The sequence below is a fragment of the Triturus cristatus genome, chromosome 11 (assembly GCF_964204655.1).
Source record: "Triturus cristatus chromosome 11, aTriCri1.1, whole genome shotgun sequence".
Lineage (NCBI taxonomy): Eukaryota > Metazoa > Chordata > Amphibia > Caudata > Salamandridae > Triturus > Triturus cristatus.
In genome coordinates, this window is record NC_140594.1 from 410,519,206 (window position 1) to 410,543,372 (window position 24,167).

The 24,167-nt window shown below is 44.9% G+C and overlaps 1 protein-coding gene across 2 annotated transcripts in view; it reads left to right on the plus strand.

Moving 5' to 3' along the window:
* Positions 1-16,239, plus strand: part of LOC146784326 (poly(ADP-ribose) glycohydrolase-like) — an 868,511-nt gene extending 852,272 nt beyond the window's left edge. For both annotated transcript variants that reach the window (XM_085636068.1, XM_085636067.1), the window contains exon 16: positions 12,591-16,239. In XM_085636068.1, the coding sequence (XP_085492194.1) occupies positions 12,591-12,697 (107 nt within the window). In that variant the 3' untranslated portion in view covers positions 12,698-16,239. The remainder of the gene's footprint in view (positions 1-12,590) is intronic.
* The last annotated feature ends 7,928 nt before the right edge of the window (positions 16,240-24,167 follow it).

Here is a 24,167-nt window from a genome sequence, read left to right on the forward strand (position 1 = left end):
CATCTGTTCTCGGCATATAGAGCTGTAGAATCATACGCGCCCACCCGCCTCCCCGGGTACCTTTACCTGTTGCAGTACCATCTTACTTAGATATATTATACATGGACATCTCTTTTACTACTCTTACTAACTCCATCATCACCCTTTACGGCAAAACAATCTAAGGATGGAGTTGATGCCCATGCACACTATCACCAAAAGGAGGAGTCACCTAGCTCGTGACTGGAAAGACTTCTTTCAAGAAAAACAAAGTGCAAACATCTGGACCCAACACTAGATGGCGATTTGTGCTGAAGCATATGATTCTTCAGCTCTATATGCCAAGAACATATGTATACTGGGTAAGTAGCATTTTCCTTTAAGTAATTGCACTAATGAAAAGTTACATCAGCATTTGGTAGACCTAGGTCTAATTACTCCTCAATAATTGGGAAAGAAGGCAGATCACTGGGTCAAGACAAGGGTGACAAAAACAACCACTGGCGATGACCAAAAGAAAGAGGTTACAAAACCTACTCATGGGAAAGGGGGTGAGAATCCCCAAGATAAAAAGCCTCAGGCTTCTAAAGGGCCTCAAAAACTTGCACGGGGGGGTGGGTCCCAAAACTCTTCCCAGTCCATTAATAGGTACATGGGAAAGAACTTGGATCCTTTAAAGGCCTGGTGTAACAACTAAGAAGTTGGGACACTTAACTGGAGATGCTGTTTGCCCAAACAAGAAGGCCCCTACTACAGCTACTCCTGGGGTAGCAAGTCTCCAGATGGGATCAACAGTGTGCCAAGAGTAAATCGGGTTGCACACTGAAGCAGTTCTAGTTTCAGAAGGGGAAGTTGAGTTTGCCACTGTAGCTGTGTGGCCACCCAACTTAAAAAAGTACGTACAATACCCTTGAATTCATGGAACTAGGATAGAAGCTCTGAGTGATACAGGTGCACATGATTTTACTGGACTTGACAATTTTTTTTATGAAGGAACATATACTAAGTAATTGCACAAATGAAAAGTTGCATCAGAATTTGGTAGACCTAGGTCTAATTTCTCCCCAAGAATTGGGACAGAAGGCAGACCACTGGGTCAAGACTAGGGTGACAAGGACAGCCACTGGGGGTGACCAGAAGAAGGTGGTTACAAAACCTCCCCAGGGGAAAGGTGATGAGAATCCCCAGATAAAAAGTCTGAGTCTTCCAAAGGGCCCCAAAACCTGTTCAGGGGGGTGGGTCCCAAACTACTCCCTATGTGCCTCAACCTTATAGGGGGGAGAACTTTGATCCCACAAAGGCCTGGTGTAACAACTGTGAGAAGTCGGGACACCTTATCTGTAGATAAATCTTGCCTATTCCAATCATGGAGTCCCACTCTGCAACTCTGGGCAATAGCTTGCTTAATCTCCACAACGGCCCCCACAACGCTAAGGATGCCTGGCCTCCACTTTGGAGGTGTCCAGGAGTGGACTCCTCACAGGGAAAGCCAGGATGGGTTCCACAGCGGTATTCGTACAAGCGCCTTGAGACCCTTGCGGGTGAGTAGTGCGCTATACAAGTATCAAATTTAAAATTTATTTAGGGAAGATCTGTGCCTTGGACAGCAGGTCTGTCCAACTCTTGAAAGCCTGAGGCATCAAACTGCTGCACAGGAAAAGGGAGATGTCAGTGGTACCCACAGAGTGTATTGGGAAGAGGGACTACTGTACACTGAGGTCAGAGACCCCAACCCTGGAGCCACTAGAAGAGTGGTAGTGCCTTAGAAGTACAGGGAGTTTCTCCTAACTTTAGCTTATGACATCCCCCTAGCTGGACATCTGGGCCAAACCAAGACTTGGGAAAGGCTAGTTAGCCACTTTTCTTGTTCCCAGATGCACCAAAAAGTAAAGGAGTTTGTCAGCTCCTGTGTCACCTGTCAGGTCAGTGATGAGACAGGTGGCCCCTCAAAGGCCCCCCTGATACCACTACCTGTGGGGGGGGGGGTCCCTTTGAAAGGGTAGCTGTGGACATAGTGGGTCCACTTGAACCTCCCACAGCATTAGGGAACAAATTCATTCATAGTGGTAGTGGATCATGCCACTAGGTACCCTGAGGCAATTCCCCTTAGGACTACTACAGCTCCTGCAGTAGCCAAGGCCCTCATTAGTGTTTTCACCAGGGTAGGGTTTCCTAAGGAGGTGGTTTAAGACCGAGGTTCCAACTTCATGTTTGCTTACCGAAAACACATGCGGAAAGAGTGTGGAGTGCAGTACAAGTTTACTACACCCTATCACCCACAAATCAATGGCCTTGTTGAGAGATTCAACAAGACATTGAAAGTCATGATTATGGCGCTCCCTGAAAAACTCAAAAGGAGATGAGATGTCCTCTTACCCTGCCTGCTTTTCGCTTACAGAGAAGTGCCACAGAAGGGAGTAGGGTTTTTCCCCTTTGAACGTCTGTTTGGCCATCCTGTGAGGGGACCACTCTGTCTTGTGAAAGAGGGTTGGGAGAAGCCTCTCCAAGAACCAAAACAAGATATTGTGGACTCTGTGCTTGGCCTAAGGGCCAGAATGGCTGAGTACATTGAAAAGGCATCCGAAAATCTTGAGGCCAGCCAGGAGCTTCAGAAGCACTGGTATGACCAAAAAGCTGCGCTGGTTGAATTTCAACCTGAGCAAAAGGTATGGGTTTTGGAGCCAGTGGCACCAGGGGCTCTCCTGGACAGATGGAGTGATCCTCACCTTATACTAGAAAAAAAGAGTGGGGTCACCTACTTGTTTGACCTGGGCCCAACCAGGACACCCAAAAGGGTTTTCCATGTGAACCCCCTGAAGCTCTACCATGACAGGGCTGACATCACCGTGCTGATGGTGACTGATGAGGATCAGGAGACAGGGTGAACCCTCCCTGACCTCCTCTCATACAGCCCAAAATATGGGTCAGTCGATGGAGGTGTCTTTTCAGACACCCTCTCTGCCCAACAGCAGCCTGATTGCAAGCAAGTCTATTTCAGCAGTATGCTAAGCTCTTTTCTGTGATCCCTGGTCAGACAAACTGGTGTACCCATGATGTGGACACTGGTGACCGTTCACCTGTCAAAAACAAAATCTATCGACCGTCGGACCAAGTCAAAGAACGCATCAGAGCTGAAGTCTGCAAGATGCTAACGTCCCTCTGAGAGCCCCTGCGCCAGCCCAGTGGTTCTAGTCCCCAAACCTCATCCACAGGGTGGAAAGAGAAATGAGGTTCTGTGTGGACTATAGAGGGCTCAACTCTGTCACCAAGAAAGATGCTCACTCTATACCAAGAGCAGATGAGTTGATAGACAAATTGGGTGCAGCCAAATCTCTAAGTACCTTTGACTAAACTGCAGGTTACTGGCAAATTGGCATGGCCCCAGGAGCAAAAGAAAAGACAGCATTCTCCACACTTGATGGGCATTATCAGTTCACTGTTATGCCCTTTGGTTTAAAGAATGCCCCTGCCACCGTCCAGAGGTTGGTGAACCAAGTCCTTGCTGGATTGGAGTCCTTTAGTGCAGCTTATCTAGATGGTATTGCTGTCTTTAGCTCCACCTGGCAGGATCACCTGATCCACCTTGGGAAGGTTTCAAATGCCCTGCAAACTGCAGGCCTAACTATCAAGGCATCCAAATGCCAGATAGGACAGGGAACTGTGGTGTACTTGGGCCGCCTTGTTGGTGGAGGCCAGGTACAACCCTTATAGCCCAAGATCCAGGCCATCCTGCACTGGGAAGCTCCAACAACTTAAACCCAAGTCAGGGCATTTCTTGGCTTGACTGGGTATTACAGGAGGTTTTTGAAGGGATATGGGTCCATTGTGGCTCCCCTCACAGAACTCAGCTCCAAGAAGATGTCCAAAAACGTAAACTGGACAGTTAGTTGTCAAAAAGCTTTTGACACCCTGAAAGAGGCTATGTGCTCAGCGCCAATTCTCAAAGCTCCTGCCTATGCCAAGCAGTTCATTGTGCAGACTGATGCCTCTGAGCTAGGGATAAGAGTGGTCCTATCCCAGACGAATGATGAAGGCCTTGACCAACCTGTTGCTTTTATAAGCAGAAAGCTTCTCCCCAGGGAGCAACGTTGGAGTGCCATTGAGAGGGAAGCCTGTGCTGTGGTTTGGTCCCTGAAGAAGCTGAGACCATACTTGTTTGGTACTCACTTCCTAGTTCAAACTGATCACAGACCTCTCAGATGGCTAATGCAAATGAAAGGTGAAAATCCTAAACTGTTGAGGTGGTCATCTACCTACAAGGAATGGACTTTGTAATGGAACACAGACCTGGGACTGCCCATGCCAATGCAGATGGACTTTCCAGGTTCTTCCACTTAGAAAATGAAGACTCTCTAGGGAAAGGTTAGTCTCATCCTCTTTCATTTGGGGCGGGAAGGGAAGGGTTGTGTGAGAAAGTGCCCACTTTTTGCTGAATTGCTGATGTGCTTTGACTGAGTGTGCCCTGGGCTCCTGCAAATCAGGTACGCAGGGCCTATGTTCTTTCCCAAAAAATGCATTGAAGCCTAAACCCAATTGGCTTCTCTGCCATGGCTCATCCCCTGGTAAATGGTACCACAGGGTCCCAGAGCACTGTGACCAGAGAAGGCCTCTAAGGGCTGCAGCACTTATTGTGCCACCCTTTGAGGTCCTGTACCCTGACACTCACACACTGCCTTTGCCGGCTGGGTGTCTTCATGCAGAACAAAGTGAAGAGTTGATATGGCACACATCCCTGTGTGCCATGCCTTCAACCCACTGCCCTGGCATAGATCAGTCACCCCTCTAGCTGGGTGCACTATACCAGTGGTGAGGGTACAGATCCATGAGCCCTGTACCCCTACAGTGTCTAAGTCCATTGTTAGACATTGTAAGCGCAGTGCTGCCATTAAGAGTATATGGTGCTGGGAATTTGTCATTACGAACTACACAGCACCATAATTGCTACACTGAAAACTGAGAAGTTTGGTATCAACCACTAGTGTCCAGACTGAGTGGCTGCTTTCAGCTGCCACCACCAGACATGTTTCTAGACTGCTATGTCGAGAGCCTGCTGCTCTCTGGGGCCTGAAACAATGCACATCCTGGGACAAGGTGCCAAGCCTACTCCCCCAGGATGGGCAGGGTTCATGAAGGGGAGGCTTCAAAGGCTTGCCGCCTTTGTGAGCTTCCCTAGGCCACTTGCTGCTCTCAGCAACTGATCCCCACTGGTTCTGACCCCTACTTTGGGCGGGAGAACCGGGGAGAAAAACAAGTGAGGAAGAGAGGTGTGCCCACCTCTGCCAATTCCACCCCTCAGGTGAGGGAGGGGAGGAGAAACACAACTCTCAGTCCACGCCATCTTGAAGATGGGGGGACTCAGCCAACCAGGGACAGGCTCATACCCCCCTCCCACTGGAGGGTGGCATAATAGGGGGTATACCCACCCCAGGGAAGGGACCCATTGGTCCCTGCTTTTTACCTACCTGTAACGCCCCTAAATCTAGTATTCAGTGGCACCCCTGAACCTTGCTTCCTCAGACAACAACCTGCAACAAGAAAAGAAGAAGGACCGAACAGCTGTGTTGAAGCTAACAAGAGGAAGACACCCACTGACTTGGCCATAGCCCTACCGGCCTGTCTCCACCTCAAACCCGCTCCTGCGAAATCCCTGTGTGTCCTGTAGCCAGCAACCTCTAAAACCCCGTAGGACCTGCCTGCCTTGAAGCACAAAGAATTTGTCTCCTGTGAACACCGAATTTGTTCACCTGCAACCTCTGGCTCCGGCCGGAAACCCGAAAATCCGCCCCACTCTGCACCCGCCTTCCACGGCCTGAGTTTGAGAGCGCAAACACCACGAGGAGGTCACCCCTGTGATTCTGACCCGACATCCGGCGACCCCTGACCTGCCTCTAGCCGACGTTTGCAGCGTAAATCCAGAAGGCCCCCCAACTGCGACCAGGAGCTGGTAAGAAGATCCGACCCCAGAAGGCACCCCTGCACCCAACGCCACATGGCCTTGTGTGCCCAAACCAACGGTGCCTAACCAACCCCTAACTTACCAACTTACCTCTCGTGGTGTTCGCACGCAGAAGACCTTCGTCCCCGAGCCTGGAGTGCTATTGCAAACCGGAGGTTCCCCATTGAAACCAACAGAGCACCCAACGTCGAAATAGCACCCTACACCCGACCGCCCTAGTGCCGCTGAGTGTGCACCTTTGGTGCTAATGTGCTTCCCTGTTTGTCCTGAGCTAACATCCAGGAGCTTTGCTCCCACAACCCAGTGGCATGCTTGCCAGCAGCCACCAACCGGAGGGCCCCCTATCCCCCATTGCATAACATTAGGCCTCAGCACTCTGCACCCGGCTGCCCTAGTGCCGGTGAGGGCGTAACGAGAGTGCATCCTTGACCCTTGGGGAACCCTTGTTCTAACCCCAGAAGCTCAACCCCAAAGACGGATTACTTACCTGGTAACCGTTAACTTCATTTCGCTCTTAGGAATCCATTGACTGTTTTTCTCTGGAAAAGTAACTTACTTGTAATTTTCATTACAAAGTCGATACAAAGTATACGTACAGCTTTTCACAGTATTGGATTACCAGTAATTTAAACTGTAGCCATTTCAAAGTACATTTACAAGTGCATTTCAAACTGTATATTTACTGAAAAGTATTTATCAACTTACCTGTGCCAGGCTTGCTTGGTTCTAGAAAATGAAATACCTAAAAGAATATTTTTATACAAAACCAATTGGTCTGAAGTTCAGTCTTTGAGTGTTTGAAATCATTTGCTGATTGAGTGGGTACAACAAATACTTAACACTGTCCTTTGATACTGCCTTATTGCTCAACCACACTACCTCAAATAGAGTGAGGTGCTATCTAACTTTACCTCTGCCTACCTTTGGGCTTCCACTGGGCTCGGTGCACACTATACCTCACTTTGGTATGGTATATACAGAGCCAGCTTCCTACACCTACTAAAACCAAACCCATGCCATACTTCCCTAACCCTCGGCTTGGGGTCGATCGTAGATTCACAAGCAATCATATTCTAGCTTGATGTGTTTGCTCCTTGGGAATGAGTTTGAACTCTACGGTCCTGGTAATTTGCTCTTATGACATCACTTGCAAGTGATCTGGGTTTATAATTTGGACTACTCGAACTAATATATGTCATTTAAGCTCCCTAAATTCAGAGGACTGGTACTCCAAAAAAGAAGTCTAATTTGTCTGTCCTATCTTCTAAAGCCCTTGTTATTTTCTGAATTACTAACAAGTCCCATACTCTATATAGCCACTCCCTTTGGTCTGGAGGTCTAGTCTTATTCCAGAGAGCTGTGATTGCTTGTGAGTCTGCACATGATGCTAAGGAAATGTGTTTAGCCCTATGAGATTGTAGTGGGAATGTTTGCTCATTCAGTTATCCAAACAGTGTATAGACAGGGAACCTAGGTATAGCTGTGCCAAACATTTTGTCTGATGGATACTTCTACCTGCAAATTCCTCACCTCTTGAATTCAGCCAGGCCCCAGACTGGATCTAGAAACACAGCTCTTCTGTGCTCTTAAATGATAGTATAATTAACAAGGGGACCCGATCAGGTAGCTTTGGACCTCGGGTGATTACTTATTTTAAAGAACAAAGGTCCTTAGCTTAAAGATAGATAATGAAAACATTTCAACATAGACTTCAATAAGAACTATGGATAGTCTTCCAATGTCCAGCCGGACAGAGGAACATTTATTTAGAGCAGATGCAAAAGGAATTAAACAAAGTGAAAGCAACAAAGAGGGTGAAACACGGGCACAGTCCTGTACCGAGCTTACAAGGAGAAAAAATGAAAAATGAGAAGAAAACAAAGTAGCTGGCAAAAACTTTGGAGCAAGTGGTAGCTTACAATACAGTACAATCTTAAGTAAGCTCTAACCAGCAGTTACCACAATACAATTTACACAGTGGATAAATTGCGGTACTGTTTGAAAAGTCGACGTTTCGATCCCTAGCTCCTCATGCAATGGGATCATCCTCAGGACTAAACAATAAATATGAAGAAGGACACTGATACGTCAAAATCTATGGGAGCCCTGCAGTCACACCCTCCTAGGCGCTCCTTTCGCCGCTCTTCCTTTCGGGGTACGGCTAGAGGCTACTCCTCAGATAGCGCGTCCACTTCCTACAAATCCCCTGCTCAGTCCACCTTCACAAGTGGTTATCAAAGAGGCGGCTATAGGGGCCATAACACTAAAGGCAGAGGCAAAACAAATACCGCCCGCTCTGACACACCGCCTACCCAATGACTTCCCCCCGCTCCCTCCAGACCATACCACTCCGGTCGGGGGCAGACTCCAAAATTTCCTTCATGTCTGGGAGACCATCACCTCAGACAAATGGGTGACCCAAATTATTCGCTCAGGGTACTGCCTAGAATTGGCATCTACCCCCCAAACATTCCACCCAGGCAACGCCCAATGTCACAAGAACATTCCACATTACTAAAACAGGAGGTAATCTCCCTCCTACAAAAACAGGCAATAGAACAAGTTCTCGCCAATCAGCAAAATTTAGGGGTCTACTTCCTATATTTTCTAATACCAAAAAGAGACGAGACTCTACGACCTATTCTAGATCTCCGGCCCCTAAACACATACATACATTCAGACCATTTTCACATGGTAACGCTTCAGCAGGTACTTCCGCTCCTCTCCCAGAACGACTTTCTCACCACACTGGACTTGAAAGACGCATACTTTCACATTCCGGTACACCATGCTCACAGAAAGTACCTCAGATTTGTAGAGGACAGGGAACACTACCAGTTCGGGGTCACAACAGCACCAAGGGTATTCACTAAGTGCCTAGCGGTAGTGGCGGCACACCTCAGAAGACAGCACATTCACGTCTTCCCATATTTGGACGACTGGCTGATAAAAGCCACGTCCTACAACCAATGTGTACACCACACCGCCACTAAAATCCAACTACTTCACCAGCTAGGCTTCACGGTGAACCACCAAAAGTCCCAGCTAACACCATCCCACATAAAGCAATACCTCGGTGCCACCATAGACACCTCAAAAGCCATAGCCTACCCCAATCCGGCCAGGATTGCAAGCATTCAGGCTTTGCGTCAAAGATTCATACCTCAACACTCCCTTCCAGCAAGAGTGTTTATGCAACTGATAGGGATGATGGCCTCTTGCATTTTCATAGTGCCTCACACAAGACTCCAGATGCGTCCACTCCAAGGGTGCTTAGCGTGCCAATGGAACCAGGCCCAGGGGCAACTGACAGATCTGGTGTTGGTAGACGGTCGCACCCATCGCTCTCTGCAGTGGTGGAACACCACAAATCTTTCCAGAGGTCGACCGTTCCTCGACCCGGTTCCACAAATAATACTAACAACAGACTCATCGCTCTCCGGCTGGGGAGCTCATCTATTACACCTCACAGTGCAGGGCACATGGACGCCGCAACAAACGTTACTCCATATCAACCATCTGGAGTTACTGGCAATCTTTCTAGCCCTAAAATCCTTTCAAACACAGATTTTAGGCAAGGCAGTCCTCATTCGCACAGACAACATGACGGCCATGTACTACATTCAGAAACAAGGCGGCAAACACTCTCCACAGCTCTCTCAACTAGCACAGAGCATATGGAGATGGGCAATTCCACACAAAATCTTTCTCCTGGCCCAGCATGTACCAGGAGTCCAAAACACCATGGCAGATCTGCTCAGCAGACAGACGCAGCAGATCCACGAGTGGGAACTTCACCCACAGGTTCTTCACCCGTTCTTTCAGATGTGGGGGCATCCGCAGATAGACCTCTTCGCCACCCACGAAAACAAAAAATGCCCAAGCTTCGTCGCCAGATACCCACACCCATTGTCCAAAGGCAATGCGATATGGATGAACTGGTCAGGCAAATTTGCGTACGCCTTTCCACCTCTCCCACTAATTCCATTAGTGGTGCGAAAGCTACAACAGCATTCCCTCACACTGATCCTAGTAGCTCCAACATGGGCCAGACAACCGTGGTACACCACACTGCTGGAACTCTCGGTAGTACCACACCAAAAGCTACACCTCTCGCCATGCCTCCTAACCCAGAACCATGGAGAAATCAGACACCCGGACCCAGCTCAGCTCAAACTTGCGATCTGGCTCCTGAGATCCTAGAATTCGGATACCTTAACCTTCCCCCTGACTGTATGAATGTCATCAGAGATGCTAGACGCCCTACCACTAGAGCCTGCTACGCTGCCAAGTGGAAAAGATTTGCTGTTTATTGCCATAACACACAATCAATCCTCTGGACGTGTCTATACAACACATCATATGCGATTTACTCCATCTACAAAGGTGTAACCTAGCATATACATCCATTCGGCTACACCTCACAGCAATTGCTGCTTACCTACAAAACAGACAACACCTATCACTTTTCAGAGTGCCTGCCATTAAAGCCTACATGGAAGGCCTAAAACGAATAATTCCCCCCAGAGTACCACCCTCACCTGTGTGGAACTTAAATATAGTTCTCACAAGGCTAATGGGACCGCCCTTCGAACCTTTGCATAAATGCAAACTGCAATTTCTCACATGGAAAACAGCTTTTCTTGTAGCCATCACTTCCCTTAGAAGGGTCAGTGAGATACAAGCACTTACCATACAAGAACCTTTTCTCCAAATGCACCAGAACAAGGTTGTTCTCCGTACCAACCCACAATTCCTATCTAAAGTCATTTCCCCTTTTCATTTAAACCAATCGGTAGAATTACCGGTATTTTTCTCGCAACCTCAAACTGTTGCAGAAAGGGCTCTACACACGCTAGATGTCAAACGAGCCTTACTTTACTATATCCAAAGAACACAACCTTTCAGAAAGACCAAACAACTTTTTGTCTCTTTCTCTCCACCACACAAAGGCAACCCCATCTCAAAATCAGGGATAGCTAGGTGGATTGTAAAATGCATTCAGGTTTGCTACCACAAAGCAAAACGAACGCTATCTGTTCCCCCTAAACCCCACTCTACACGAAAGATAGGGGCTTCTATGGCTTTTCTAGGGAATATCCCATTAGATGATATCTGCAAGGCAGCTACATGGTCAACACCGCACACTTTCACTAAACATTACTGTGTAGATGTGCAAACCAAGCAACAAGCTAGTGTGGGCCAGGCTGTACTAAAGACACTATTTCAAACCACTGCAACAGATACCGGTGGTCGCCGCTAAGGTTGGGAACTGCTATATAGTCTATGCAAAAGTGTGTAATCTGCAGCTCATATGCCTCGAACGCAATATGCTACTTACCAGTATGCATCTGTTCTTGGCATGTAGAGCTCCGTCTACACACGCCCACCCGCCTCCCCGGCTACCTGTATCTGTTCCAGTCTATCTTATTTAGATACAACACACATGGGTTTCTTCACTGTTATTACTACGCTCCATCTTTCCCTGTTGGCGAAAAACAATCTGAGGATGGAGAAGAAGCCCATGCGCAATACGATCCAAGGGAGGAGTCACCGACCTCGTGACTTCCAAAGACTTTCCAAGAGGAAAAACAAACTGCAAACATCCGGGCCCAACACCAGATGGCGATCTATGCAAAAGAGTGTAGATCTGCAGCTCTACATGCCAAGAACAGATGCATACTGGTAAGTAGCATATTCCTTTCCTTCTATTTTGTTTGGGATGTAATTTGCAGTTCACACGAATGGACACACATCACATGAGCAATCAGTATTTTCCTTGGAACCACTACAATGACTATACATTGATGCACCCATCAAGCTGTAATAAATATAACCTGGCTAGCTAACTAGATTGCTCTGGTTTCTTTCATCCCAGAGTGTTTTGGTCTCTTGTTTTCAGGGTGCTTTAGGCTGTGTTTCGATAATTACTCTTCATTTAATATAGCAATACAAATACTTTTCTTTTTTCAGCTTGAAATATGTTTTTGTATTGCCAGAGTTCAAGTGAAGCTGAAACGCTCTAAAAAGTGGGCAGCAAAATAGTGTTTTCATTTTCTTGATGTATTCTAATGTTCAGCTGTCCTCTGGTGGACCTTACCTCTGGCGGAAGTCTTAGCACTATCAAGGGGAGAGAGGATGTGGCGATACTGCCAAAGCTGCTGACTTTGGAACTGGTGAACCAAATTTGTGTCTCAGAAACGCTCAACATCCTGTGATTCTAGGCAAATGACTAAATCTCTCGGTACCTAAAAGCAAGATAAATCCGCTACCATGTGTAATGTAACTGGTGCTAATGTAAAGCACTCCAATACCTCAGGGTCGACTTTGCAATATATAACACTGCAAAAAAAAAAAAGAACAACATTGAGCAGGAACAGAGGGTGGTAAAGCTAAGTCAACAAAGAACGAATGAGGAATTTAAATGTCATGCCAAACCATGGAGTAAGATCAGACGGTGGGTTGGTTAAGTCACTTCAATAAGCAAATTACTGTTCAGAAACTCACTACCCAGAAAGTGTCTACCTTTGTCTTGGTTTTGAACGTCACTGTTCTTACTGCTCAAGCTGTCTTTCGTAAAGTGTTTTTCGGTTGGAAGAGAGTGAAGTCCTAATGCAGAACCATGATTTAACAGATGTCTTTTTATACCCTGCAGGGCAGCTGTATACCTGTTTGAAGAAATGCTGCAAGGCAAAGGAGTGGAAAACGATGTCCTCATTTTACACTGAGTTGAAGTCAAAGTTAACGATATCGAAAATGTAGAGCATCCAGTAACTGCGCTTTAACTCTTCGAGAACAGCCAAGCAGTTGGGGAGGAAATCCATCACCAGTCCAGAAACCACATGCAACGGTTTCTGCTGAAGCTTGGTGACTTGCATTGGAGGCAAAATGTGCAACAACAATGAAGAACTGTGAAATACTCCATTGATTGGTCTATAGCCCTGAAGTCATGGTTATTACCCTGAGGTTTGTCGGAGCAAAGAGAGATCGAAGGTGCTTGTAGAATCGAAATGTAATTAACAAAAAGTAATGCTGTTCGCAAAAGCACTCGCTTATTTTTAGGCAGCGTCCTTTTGAGATATATGCACAAAACATGCCACCCCTGCTCATTTAGCATTTTACCACCTTGAAATATTTACATTTTGCAGCACTTTGCACATATTCAGCTACTAAAAAGGATATATCAACTGATGATTAATTTCTGCCTGCCTGATTAGATATTCAACAGAGTTACACAGACAGAATTCTGTTTGCGGTCAGCGGGAAAATCTCAGAAAAACTGAGTTATTTGGTTTAGGATGTTCATATAAAACAAATTCAAAAAAGAAACCCTGCAACACCCCTTTCCTTGCAGCCCTATTTTAGTTCTCATTGTTATTGTACCATAAATTTGATCATCACAGATTTGTATCAGATGAGTTTGCGCCTTACTATACAAGTCTGGAATCTTACCCTATTTTTACCCTTGCGAAGTTACCCATACCCATAATGTTGAATTTTCTTTCATTCAACAATACTTACTCAGTTGGCCATTTTACAATTTATTTTTTAACGTATTGTTTTGCGGAAAACATACAATTTGTAAAATGCAGTTGTGGTGGTCCAACATATTGACTTTTACAGAACGTTCATATACCAATTTTGTAGGTTGTGAAAAATGACAGTGCAAGACTGAAAGAGTGCAACTACCCGTTCCTACAGCGAGCAGTTCTAGCAGTGCTGAAGCACAGATGGAAAAAGAATATTGGGAGTGCTGCCTCTTGGCTAAGAGATGCTCCCGCTTCCAAATGCTTATAGTTAGAATGTGGCTGTTTCATCAGGGTTTCTAAATAGCGATGCCCAACCCCCTCCTTCCAGCACTACAACCCGTGCTTTGCCAAAAAGACAAGCCATCCAGTCTTGTGGCTGCATGACCTAGTCCGGCAGTATATATAGTTTTTTGGGGGCAATTTTGCTTCTGAGGCTTTTCCCCACTGTTAGGCCAAATAATGACTTCTGAAAATCATATTCCCTAATGCCCAGCCCCTCTTCCAACTCTTGATCCTGGCAGAGAACAAGGTACTTTTCGAGCTCTAAATTGATCAAAGGATGACTGAATAACTTCCCCACAGGAGAGTGCCCTTCTACAAACCTAAACTCCTCAGAGATAATGTCCTCCCTCATAGACTTCTCAGGTTGAAGGTAAAGAATTCCTAGAAGGTATAAGTTGCCTTATAAAATACATAATCATGGGAATAAAGCCCTAATTCCCCTCTCCTTCATTGACTTATGCTGTAGTTCTGTTGGAACCTACTGAAAGGCATGTTTGAAATTTTTCACCTGATTTTGAAATGGTGGAAAATAGCTTTCTTTGCTTCACGAAAATCAGGTTTTGCTTAGAATTGGCTACAGAAATAAGGAAAATCTGAATTGGCACTTATCCAAAAATCCATATTTCAGATGTACACCTTCAGGTGCTATAATAATTTCTGCCACGAGCTGAAAACTAATAATAAATGTTGTTAGCATAAAAAGTCGTTTCAATTCGGAAGTTAAAAAACAGTCCTCTGCCTAACAAATTTGATTGGGGAAAAAACTCAAGCTCCATTTTAAGGAAACAAGCAATCTAGGTGTTTGCTGAGATTCTCAAATAATAAGATTTTTCCACAGATGTTTCCTTTGTAAGAAATGTAAAGCTACAGCCATCTCCTACCTGACCCTCTTCCCTGCAATTAGTCATTCTAGCAATGGCTGCCCAAACATTAGAGAGATCCCAATGCAGATCCTGGCTTTTCTAGACTAGAGCCCCACCAATGACTGTGTTTTGTGGCCAGAGCACGTCATAGGCAAGTCCATTCTTAAATTTACTCTGTTGATCATACAGAAAGGAGTCTGGTTACTTGAAATGCTTTCTGCATCATCGACTGGGAAAAGAGGAACTCAAATAGCAAGAGAGTAATTGAAATACAAAGTTATTTCAGCAACAGTCAGTACTTAATTGGACCACAGGCGATACTATGAACGCTAGTGCATCCTTAGAGGTTGAAGAACAGCAGGAGGTAGCTGCTTTACAATCTAGCTGTTTGGAAGAGACATTTAATGGTGGAGTCCTATCATGGAAAAAATTGTCTGCTAAGTAACATCTACACCGGCATCCCAGAATCTTTGAGGAATAGCAAGTGGACATCTTCAAGAAAGGATCATGTGAACTGTGTTCAATTCCAAGGGCTAAGTCTTTGAGACAATAGTATGCATACAAATTATTTTTAAAAAGCTACAAGAATTGCTAGAAGATAACAAAAAAAACATACCTGTCCTTGAAAAACACTTCAGACTATTGATCCGGTTTACATTTCACAGAGCCTAGTACAAGACCCTTGCACCATGGAAAGGAGTTTTTAGTATTTCTCCACTTCTCCTGTTCTATCAGGCACGATTTTAGGAAAAGTTAACAAAGATGAGCGTGAATACCCAACCAGATTCACTATTATAATGAAGTGTATGCCACACCCATGGCTCAAGTCTGCTTTAGCCCGAGTGACCGGTTCACAAATGCTTTCAACAAACACTGGAGTGACGCAATACCACCTGTTGGCTTGCCTGCTTTCTACCCATCTGCCAAGACATCCCAAAGCTGGGAAAGACCGATTTAGCACTCCTAATGTATACAGACAACTCAAATTCTGTCCAGGATAGTGAGTGTATTCCAATATTTTGTGGATAGGAGAGAAATCAACGTTATCAGTAAAGAACAACAAAATGTGCCAGAAGCATGCTAAAAGAAAACAAATCTTTTTACTTTGAATTGATATCTCTGTAATAAAAAAAAACTCAGGCTTTATACTATATAGGTATTATTGTATCACAACTGTAATTGAAATCCAATTTGATTCACAAAATAGGTGACTGCACATGTATAATCGAGGTAATTAGCTGCAGGTTTTCACTTGCACGTCTGTCGCTGCTGGAGAACTGAGTAAACTTCTACGCCGGTGTCAGTGTTAACAGCAAGTCAACAGCTAACCAGCAGAACATGAGACAACTTGGACAGAGTTCCGGTGGAGAACATTGAAGGCATGAGCCCAAGAAACTGTAAATAAATGATCCAGTTTTTTTATGTGGCAAATTTCCCACAATGATAAATGCTTTTGTAAGATACTTTCTTAAACAATTGCTCAAGACGCACAGGAAATTTCCCAAAAATAATTTGAGCTGGGAAAAAAGATACTGAGAGAACAGGATGGTTCCTGACAAACACATGATCTTGGGAGATTGAGTGATACAAGTAACAATGAAATTAAAAAATGCCTTGATGTATTCAGAAACCGACGTGTTCCCTTTTCCCACTCATTTTCTTTTAAATTTACTCCTGCTCCCCTCCTTATTTCTGCTTGCTTTTTGTCCTTCTGTAATGATGAAATCTGTCTGCTAAGGTAAAGGATTGCACTGGTTAAAATTTAAATGCCCTATATCCTATATATTTTGTGCACAAAAGGTTGAATTTCTTTTAAATCTAAAAATGCTTTCCTGTGGGCTGTGCCTTAAAGCACAATGCCTATCTTGCACAACTGCATTGGCTTCTTGTGACGTTCTGATCCGAAATGGAGTTGGCCATGATCGCCCTCTAAGCTTTGCAAGATTTGGAGTTTTGGGTTCAGTGTATGTTGGTGTGGCTGAGACATGGTCCTCAGAGCCTTATATTCTCAGAGGCTGAAAATCTGACCAGACTGATGGTTTAAACTTCAGTGCTGAACCTGAAGATGCTCAGACTCAAGTGCGCCTCTCATGGGTGTAAAATTTGCTCTCCGTTACCTCATATGCTGATTTGTTTTAAACTAACTGTATTTCTTGTATTTTGCTATTCCCTCATGATTGTTTTTAATCATTATTGGTTTTTAACCATTATTGTGTAAATTCTGCTCATGCCTCCATGAGTACGTGTTGAAGCTCAAGTCCTTGACAAGAAAGGAAGCTTGCATTTAACTAATTTTCTATATCAGCCAGGGGCATATGTACAAAGTTTTTTTGCAGTCATAAAATCGGCCAGTTTTCAACTGCAGAAAAGCAATTTATAATGTACCTATACCAAATTGCGATTTGGTAACATGTTACCAAATCGCAGTTTGGCTTAGCGAGTCATTATTTGGAAGGTGTATGTTTGGGGCGTCCCTTCCAAATACAGAATTGCAGTGGTATGTATAAATGTTTTGCGACAGATTTATGGTCGCGGGCATATTTTACCAACACCTCAAAGGAGGTGGTATCCATTCACAAATGGTAAGGGGTCCCAGAGGGACCCCTTCCCCTTTGTGAATGTTGAAACAAATATTTTTTAACAGCAGGGAGTGGTCCCACAGACCACCGCCTACTCATATAAAATGAAAATGATACATTTCATTTTATTTTTTGAAACTCCTCCCATTTTCCCTTCAAGGAAGAAAGGCAGCATTTAAAAAATACTTTTGAAAAAATAGCTTTTTTTAAAAACCAATCACAGACATGCTGGTCTACTGGCCTCAGAAGGCCACCATCCCTTTGATGGCTGCAATTCCTAATGGGTCGCAAGCTGTGACCTACCTCATTAATATTCATGAGGTAGGTTGATTTATAATCGCTATTTATGAGGTACACATTTTTGTAAATTAGGAATTGCGATTTCATAATTGCAAATAGGTAAGAATCGCAATTTGGAAATGGCTATCTCTAAATTTTGTACATATGGCCCCTAGACCAGTTAACTTATAAATGCTCCTAAAGCTTTCATCTTCTTCAAACTAACACTAAAGGTAGCAAAGCCATACTGTGAACTGCGGCTAAATGTCACTTTACCTAGCACTGCAAAATCTATTGAACAGCTGCCAGCTAGTTCCTAAGCAGTCCCAAAATTAACAGAAGATGGAGTGAAGCATAGGTTTAGCAGATGAGAGGGGTGAAGAGCAGTAAAAAAAAAAACGTGTCCAGCACCAATCAGTTTGACGAACTGGGGAAATGAGAACTAAATTTAATGCGGAGGTGTCCTGGCTTCTCAGCCAACAACATAGCTACTATACAATTTCTCTTTCCTATACACAAACTTCCAAGAAGTGGCACTTTGAGCCCAGGCCCAAGCAAGAGTTAATGTACATGGTTCTCTAAATCTGGCTTCACGTGCTACAGGCCGAACGGGACTGGGACAATCTTCCCCCACCCTCCTCCACACCCTGTTGAGAGCCAGAAAGAACCGGAATGGGACAGTTCAGGAAGGTAGAACCCTCCTGGCTCTGTACTATTGCCAGGTGCCACCTGAAAGATTTTGTAAGATATGAAGTAGGTGGATTACTATCATGTCTAAATGCTGCAGGGGAGATATATGGCTGCAACAGAAAGCTATCTGTGACACTTATCACAGGGTTACAATTATAATTTTAAACAAATTGTGCTCAAAGCATTGTTTAAAAGTGCCAACTTTTGTACATTTACCAAGCCTACCACCTTTTGCCTTAAAGTCTTGTCACTTTCACTTAAAAGAAACCTCCAATTTACTTTACGTAAACTTACTTTTAAACGTTTGTACAGATTTCAGTGTGTGATAATGTCTAGTTTATTTGTTTTTTTGCTTTAGCGCTCCCAGAATAACGCGACCACTAAAACGCAGACCATGATCACAAACTTCTCAGAACTCTGTGTGAAAAACTCCACTCTTGCCACTTGGTAAACTTCCCTTAATGTATCACAAATACATACATTTAACAAGACGCATCATCACTGATGGCAAATTGATGAACTCCAAATCTAACTAATCAATTATTTTTTAGGGCTTTTTCCTTGCTTTCGGGGTTCGAGGGAACCCAGTTTGGGTCTTTGGTGTTAATTGGTCAGTGTGATGCAGAATATATGAATGGGTGGCTTATGCGTAGTTCAGTGGTCTGTTGAGGGGCTCATTTCCCAATGGGCCACTAATAATTTGGTGAACCGTTGTCCCATACTTTCATAAAGTGACAATCTCTCAATTGTTTCAGAAGAAATTTGTAGAGACATATTTTTGCAGCATGTCTCTTATTATAATGATGCACTTAACCCATCTCTTTGGAGCAGTTGGAAAATACTTTTTTTTGCTTCTGAAGTCCAATGTTTGAGATCAGCCCTGTGTGTGTTTCATACTATACCCCTCACCACAAGCATACACAACTCCTGTTGTTGCGCCTGTCTTTCGATGAATTCTGTTTTCTCCATCTGAAAGTAGTCACTGACTTCTGGGTTACACTTTTATTTTATTTTTCTAAATAAAGGATCGAAAAGAAGCAAGAAAAACCCTGATATTTCTAAGTCTTTCTGATCACTAGCGTAGGTGGGATCCAGGAATCTTTTGGAGGAGAGGACCTCCAGTGTGTCTGAAAATATTATCGACTTGGGTGGCATTGCACTGTTATTTGATCTAAATACCATCACCAAGATTGTTTGGTTGTTTCCCATATACTCAGTGTTAGTAACCTTTGTCTTCAACGTTTTCATTGCAATCTTGGGAGAATCTGGCCACTATGGGTCGCTAATCAAAGCACTATTGATTGACGCATTGTCGTGAGATCTAAGGGGACCTGTGAGAGTCTTCTGTGGAGTCTGAGGCATACGAAACTGTATTGACGCTGATGAATTTCCGCCATTCTATTTTCCAGATTCAAGGGGATTGCGCTTGATTTCTATGAGGATATAAATGAAATGTCGGACCTAGTGCCTAGCCTCATTTCATTCTGCATAGAAAGCAACTTTATGCAGCTTGTACCACCGAGGAAGAACCCTGTGACGCTACTACTGTCGCATTTTGTGCTTCAAGATTAGTTTTGTAAAGAGCAGTGTTCGCTGGGGAGTTCTTGGACAATTAAACATGGTTTTAGCTGCTGGGGATAAAGCCGGGTCTGTACTATCACACATTTCAGACAATCTAGTTGTGGACCTCTCTGTGGTGAAATATGTCCTATTGCATCACCTAGACCCACACAGTAACAGATGCCTTAACGTGACACTGCCTGGCCAATGTCATCTCTGCCTGGTTCCTGCTGGTGGCAGAATCCCTCATGTGTCATTGTAGTAAATAGTCTCTTACGGCACTGCTTTGCCCCTGTCATTGGTAGAACACGTCCTTTGGAAATTCCTCGACTCCTGACAAGCATTTTGGAAAAAGATGAGCTTTTGTGTTGTGGGAAGGCGGTTTAGTTTGCTTGCTAAAAATAAAACTGGTATTTGAGGGGAGCTATATTTTTAGAATATAGCATAGTGGGATGTGGGGACAAAATGTAAGCACTTCCACTATAAAATTCAGTTGGGTTATTGAGTATTTATTTTTCCCTGATTTAGAGATACTTGTTTCCATTGCTTGTGTGAGGCCTACTTTGCAGTGGTGCCAGAGGGTACTCGTTTCCGTGATTGATAGATTTTTGTGACATGAACATTAACTATAATTCTCCTGCACAGCCCTATATACTTTAAGATTTGAAATACCTCAGAGATAGTCTGCCGTTTAATACCTGGGATTATGAGCTCTGTGCTACCTTTCATTTTTCCATTGTCGCTCTTAAGTAGATTATCAGATACATTACTTATAATGTATTTAGAAGAAGAGTGAAAAATGGGAAAGTAAGGGTAAGTGAGTGGAGATGCTATTTACATTTAGGCATAATAGACGAGACTGTTAATATGCTATTTTAGCCATTTCCTTTGAAAATTCGTCAATAAAAGTCACCATTTGATCCCATTTTTTTTTAGATTTTTTGGGGGCTCTCTGCTGGTGCAGGGAGGTTTACTTGCTTGGTATAATTTGGCCCAGCTATTTACGCCCCATCACGTTAAAAGTGGTTACAACTAACAGATAATTCCAAAGCCTGGCTTCCTGAGTTGAGGAGATGCTACCACCCAGTAAAAATTGTCTCACTTATTTTATTTTTATTCCAAAAGTTTCCGAAGACCTAAAAAATTGACCAGGTAGATGCAGCTCGAATTAATGAGCTAAAATGGACAGGGGCAGAAAGTCAAAGAAAGTCAGAATTCTTTTCAGAGTAGGATTTACAAAAAATATCGTCTTATATGAGGACTTGGTGATTGTTGGGACGGAAAAGTCCTCTGCTTGGTACAGATGTGCACCAGTGGCCTGAGGGGCCAACTGTACTGTTGTCTGGATCCCTAATTTTGACTTTTGCCATAGGTAATCGCAGATCATGCATGTGCGCCATGACATAGGCCTCTGTCATGGATTAAGGTCTTGTTGGACCAGGAAGGGTGCCCAAAGCGCTATCCTCATAGTGGTGGAAGGCTATCACCTTCACCAGGAGTAAAGCAGCACAAGCGCTGTGGTGGCAGCAGACAGTGTAGTGATCAGTAGCAGTGAACAGACCCTTTTTACCCTGTGTCACTGGAGTGAGGCCTCCAGGCTCACTCACCTTTTCAAAAGGTTCAGCTGCTGTGTGCTTAACTCATCCTTGGCCTAAAGGTATAAGTGCCGGACAGAAAGGTCTATGAATGTATACTGAGTAAGTATGGCTGCAATGATATATTGTATGGAGGGCCCGGAGTCCCATTTTGGGAAGCCTAAGCCTGCCTGGTGAAGACATGGGGAGCGAGGAATAACCTCTTCGAGCAGGACACAGCAGGCACAATCCCTCTCTTCGCTAGCCACCAGATGCAGTCATCCATGCTGCAGCAGGGCAGTCCTCCTTTGGTACTCCTTTCAATTGGGTCAAGATCTGGGGGCCTCTTTATGCTTAGAAAGTGCCCTCAGGCAGGATGTGGTTGGTAGTCAGTGGGCTACCAGGTTCCCTACCACCGGGTGACCACTTCCTGTGGAGTGTGGCATCTGCCTTTCCTAGGTTGCACCATTATGCCCACTCCTAAGATGCCAAGACCCCTCTCTTGGTGGTCAGACCTCACTAGCCCACCCCCAAAGTGTAGCTATCCCTGGGGATTTGGCAACTGGTTTCCCCTCTCTGATCCCCGTGCAAACCTACCTACCTAAACAAGGGGGCAACCCTCCTCCCTAGTGTGATACATCTGCCCTTCAAAGTTGTCTTCCTTTGAAGTCTGCCTTTTGGGGCTTACTTTCCTTCTGCAGGAAGCCACTTAGATGTAACACCTGCAATCGCTCATTGTTCTCCTTCATGAGAGTCATTGGTACGTGTCTCCAAGAGGGCAGAACAATATTTCCCGTGTAACAGGCTTCATGTGTGCTCAGCAAGACACGGGAGATTTTTAAAGGTAATAAAGTGGCAGCTTTGCTAAAGCTGCACACGCAACAAGTTACATTAATTTCAACTTGAGATACACGTAGGGCTTAATGTGATGTGTTGTTTGATATCTTGGAGTGCCTACTTTGGTCAGGAGGTAGCACAGCTGATGGGTCAGCATGTAAACCTGTACTCTCCAATTGGGCGACCAAGTCTTTTCACAGTAGAAATTGTAGTTTTGCATGTTTCACTGTCAGGACATGCAAAGTATATGCTTTGCCTGTATCATAAGGTGCACCCTGCCTTTAGGACTCTGTAGGCCTGCCACAGAGGTGACTTACACAGATGTACTGGAAGAGTGGTGGCTTTGCCATTACTTTCAATGGCAAAATCGAACTAGTGGTGCTGAACTACTCTACCAGTCTGCAGTGGAGGACTGAGGGACTTGTTTTACTTGAGGGACCTCCAGAGTGGCCCAACCAGTGCTGGAAGCCCCAGGGTACCCCTGGTTAGCATATACTAGGGACTTATAGGTAAGTTAGCAATTTCCAATTGGGTACAGCCAATTCAACATACACTTTAGGGTCCGGGCACTGAGGTCTGATTAGCAGGCCTCAGTGCACTCTCAGAGTCAGAAAACCAGCAGCATCAGTTGGAAAACTTGGGGGTGACCATACAAAAAGAGGCAGTTATTTACAATACGCTTCAAAGTCATGCCTGTTGTTACAGACATCTCTCATGAGGAAAGAAGAAAGAGAGAAGCGTCCACTTCAAAAGTAGCAGAACCCCAACATAAAAGACTCAGAACCTAAATTACATTTGGTGTCTGGAAAAGGGCTATAAGAAGGGGAGGTCAAATCCCCAAAACCTGCCCATCTGCCAAGCAGCCAGACAGGCTGTGTGAGGTGTGGAAGCTCTGCAAGATCTTTGACTGTGACCAGGACTGGATGCAAAGACCTACTAGTCTCCCTGCTGGGTGAGGAGACATCACCTAGGATACCTAGATGACCTGCCCTGAGTCCTGGACCACCATTGCCTGCCTGCTTGCCAAGACCAATTTGCCCTGTAACAGAGAGAAGAGCATTGGAGGGAGCGAGGTCCAGTGGAGGGTCCTGCCCGAGGATTCCCTGTGCCAGGTATGAGGCTGTGCACTAATCGGGCTGTTGTCCATGAGAAGTATTGACTCTGCAGCCCTTGTATACCAGGAGAGGGCTCCCTTGTTGTGATCCCCATTGGAGGCCTTGGACGGGAAGCACCAGGCTGCACCACGGTGACCCCCACATGCCAGAGGTGGTCACTGATAAACTGATTTAGTGCCAGGAGCGTGAGACTTCATGTATACATTTTTTTTAATTAGATTTTATCACAATCATGAACATTAATTTACAGTTGTATCACCAGAAAGACAAAAAAGGCCAGAACAAATCACCCCATAAGAGCCTCCCTTTCTACTATGCTTCACCTGAACAATAGCTTGGACAGAATGCCCTACATCAGTAACATCTTCCAAATCTTGGGAATGGGAGAACGCACACACTTTACAGACAAAACTTGTGGATTCCCAGTCACCCCCCTCCACTCAATCATGCAACCCCCATCCCACCTGACCACTGCCAGAGTAGTCCCGTATGTATGTACTAGTACTATTTCGAAATGAGTGCTGGACTTGTGACGGCTGAAATTGGTGACCCCATATTCCAGGAGGGGCCCCCGTAGTAAGGCTGATAGCATCGGGAGAGCTTGCCCAAGGATCAAGATTACAGCAGCAACCTCGCATGCCAGGAGGAGCTGCCGGTATCACTTTCGCCTAATGTTCGTGTCATTGCCCTTACAGGAGGAAGGCTGCTGTGACCAGCAGTTCGAACCCGCCCACTGTCGAAAGTGGCATAACCTCGGTGTTCCAGTCAGGAGTCAGAGGATCACACAATAATACCCCCTTCCCCGCAAGGGGATAGAGACACTTACCTTTTGTGTCTGCCGAGTGAGAGCAGCTCCAATCACTGGAACAGAACGACAGCTCTGCTCGACAGCCAGCGTAGCCGGGTGCTACCGCGTCCCTCGCA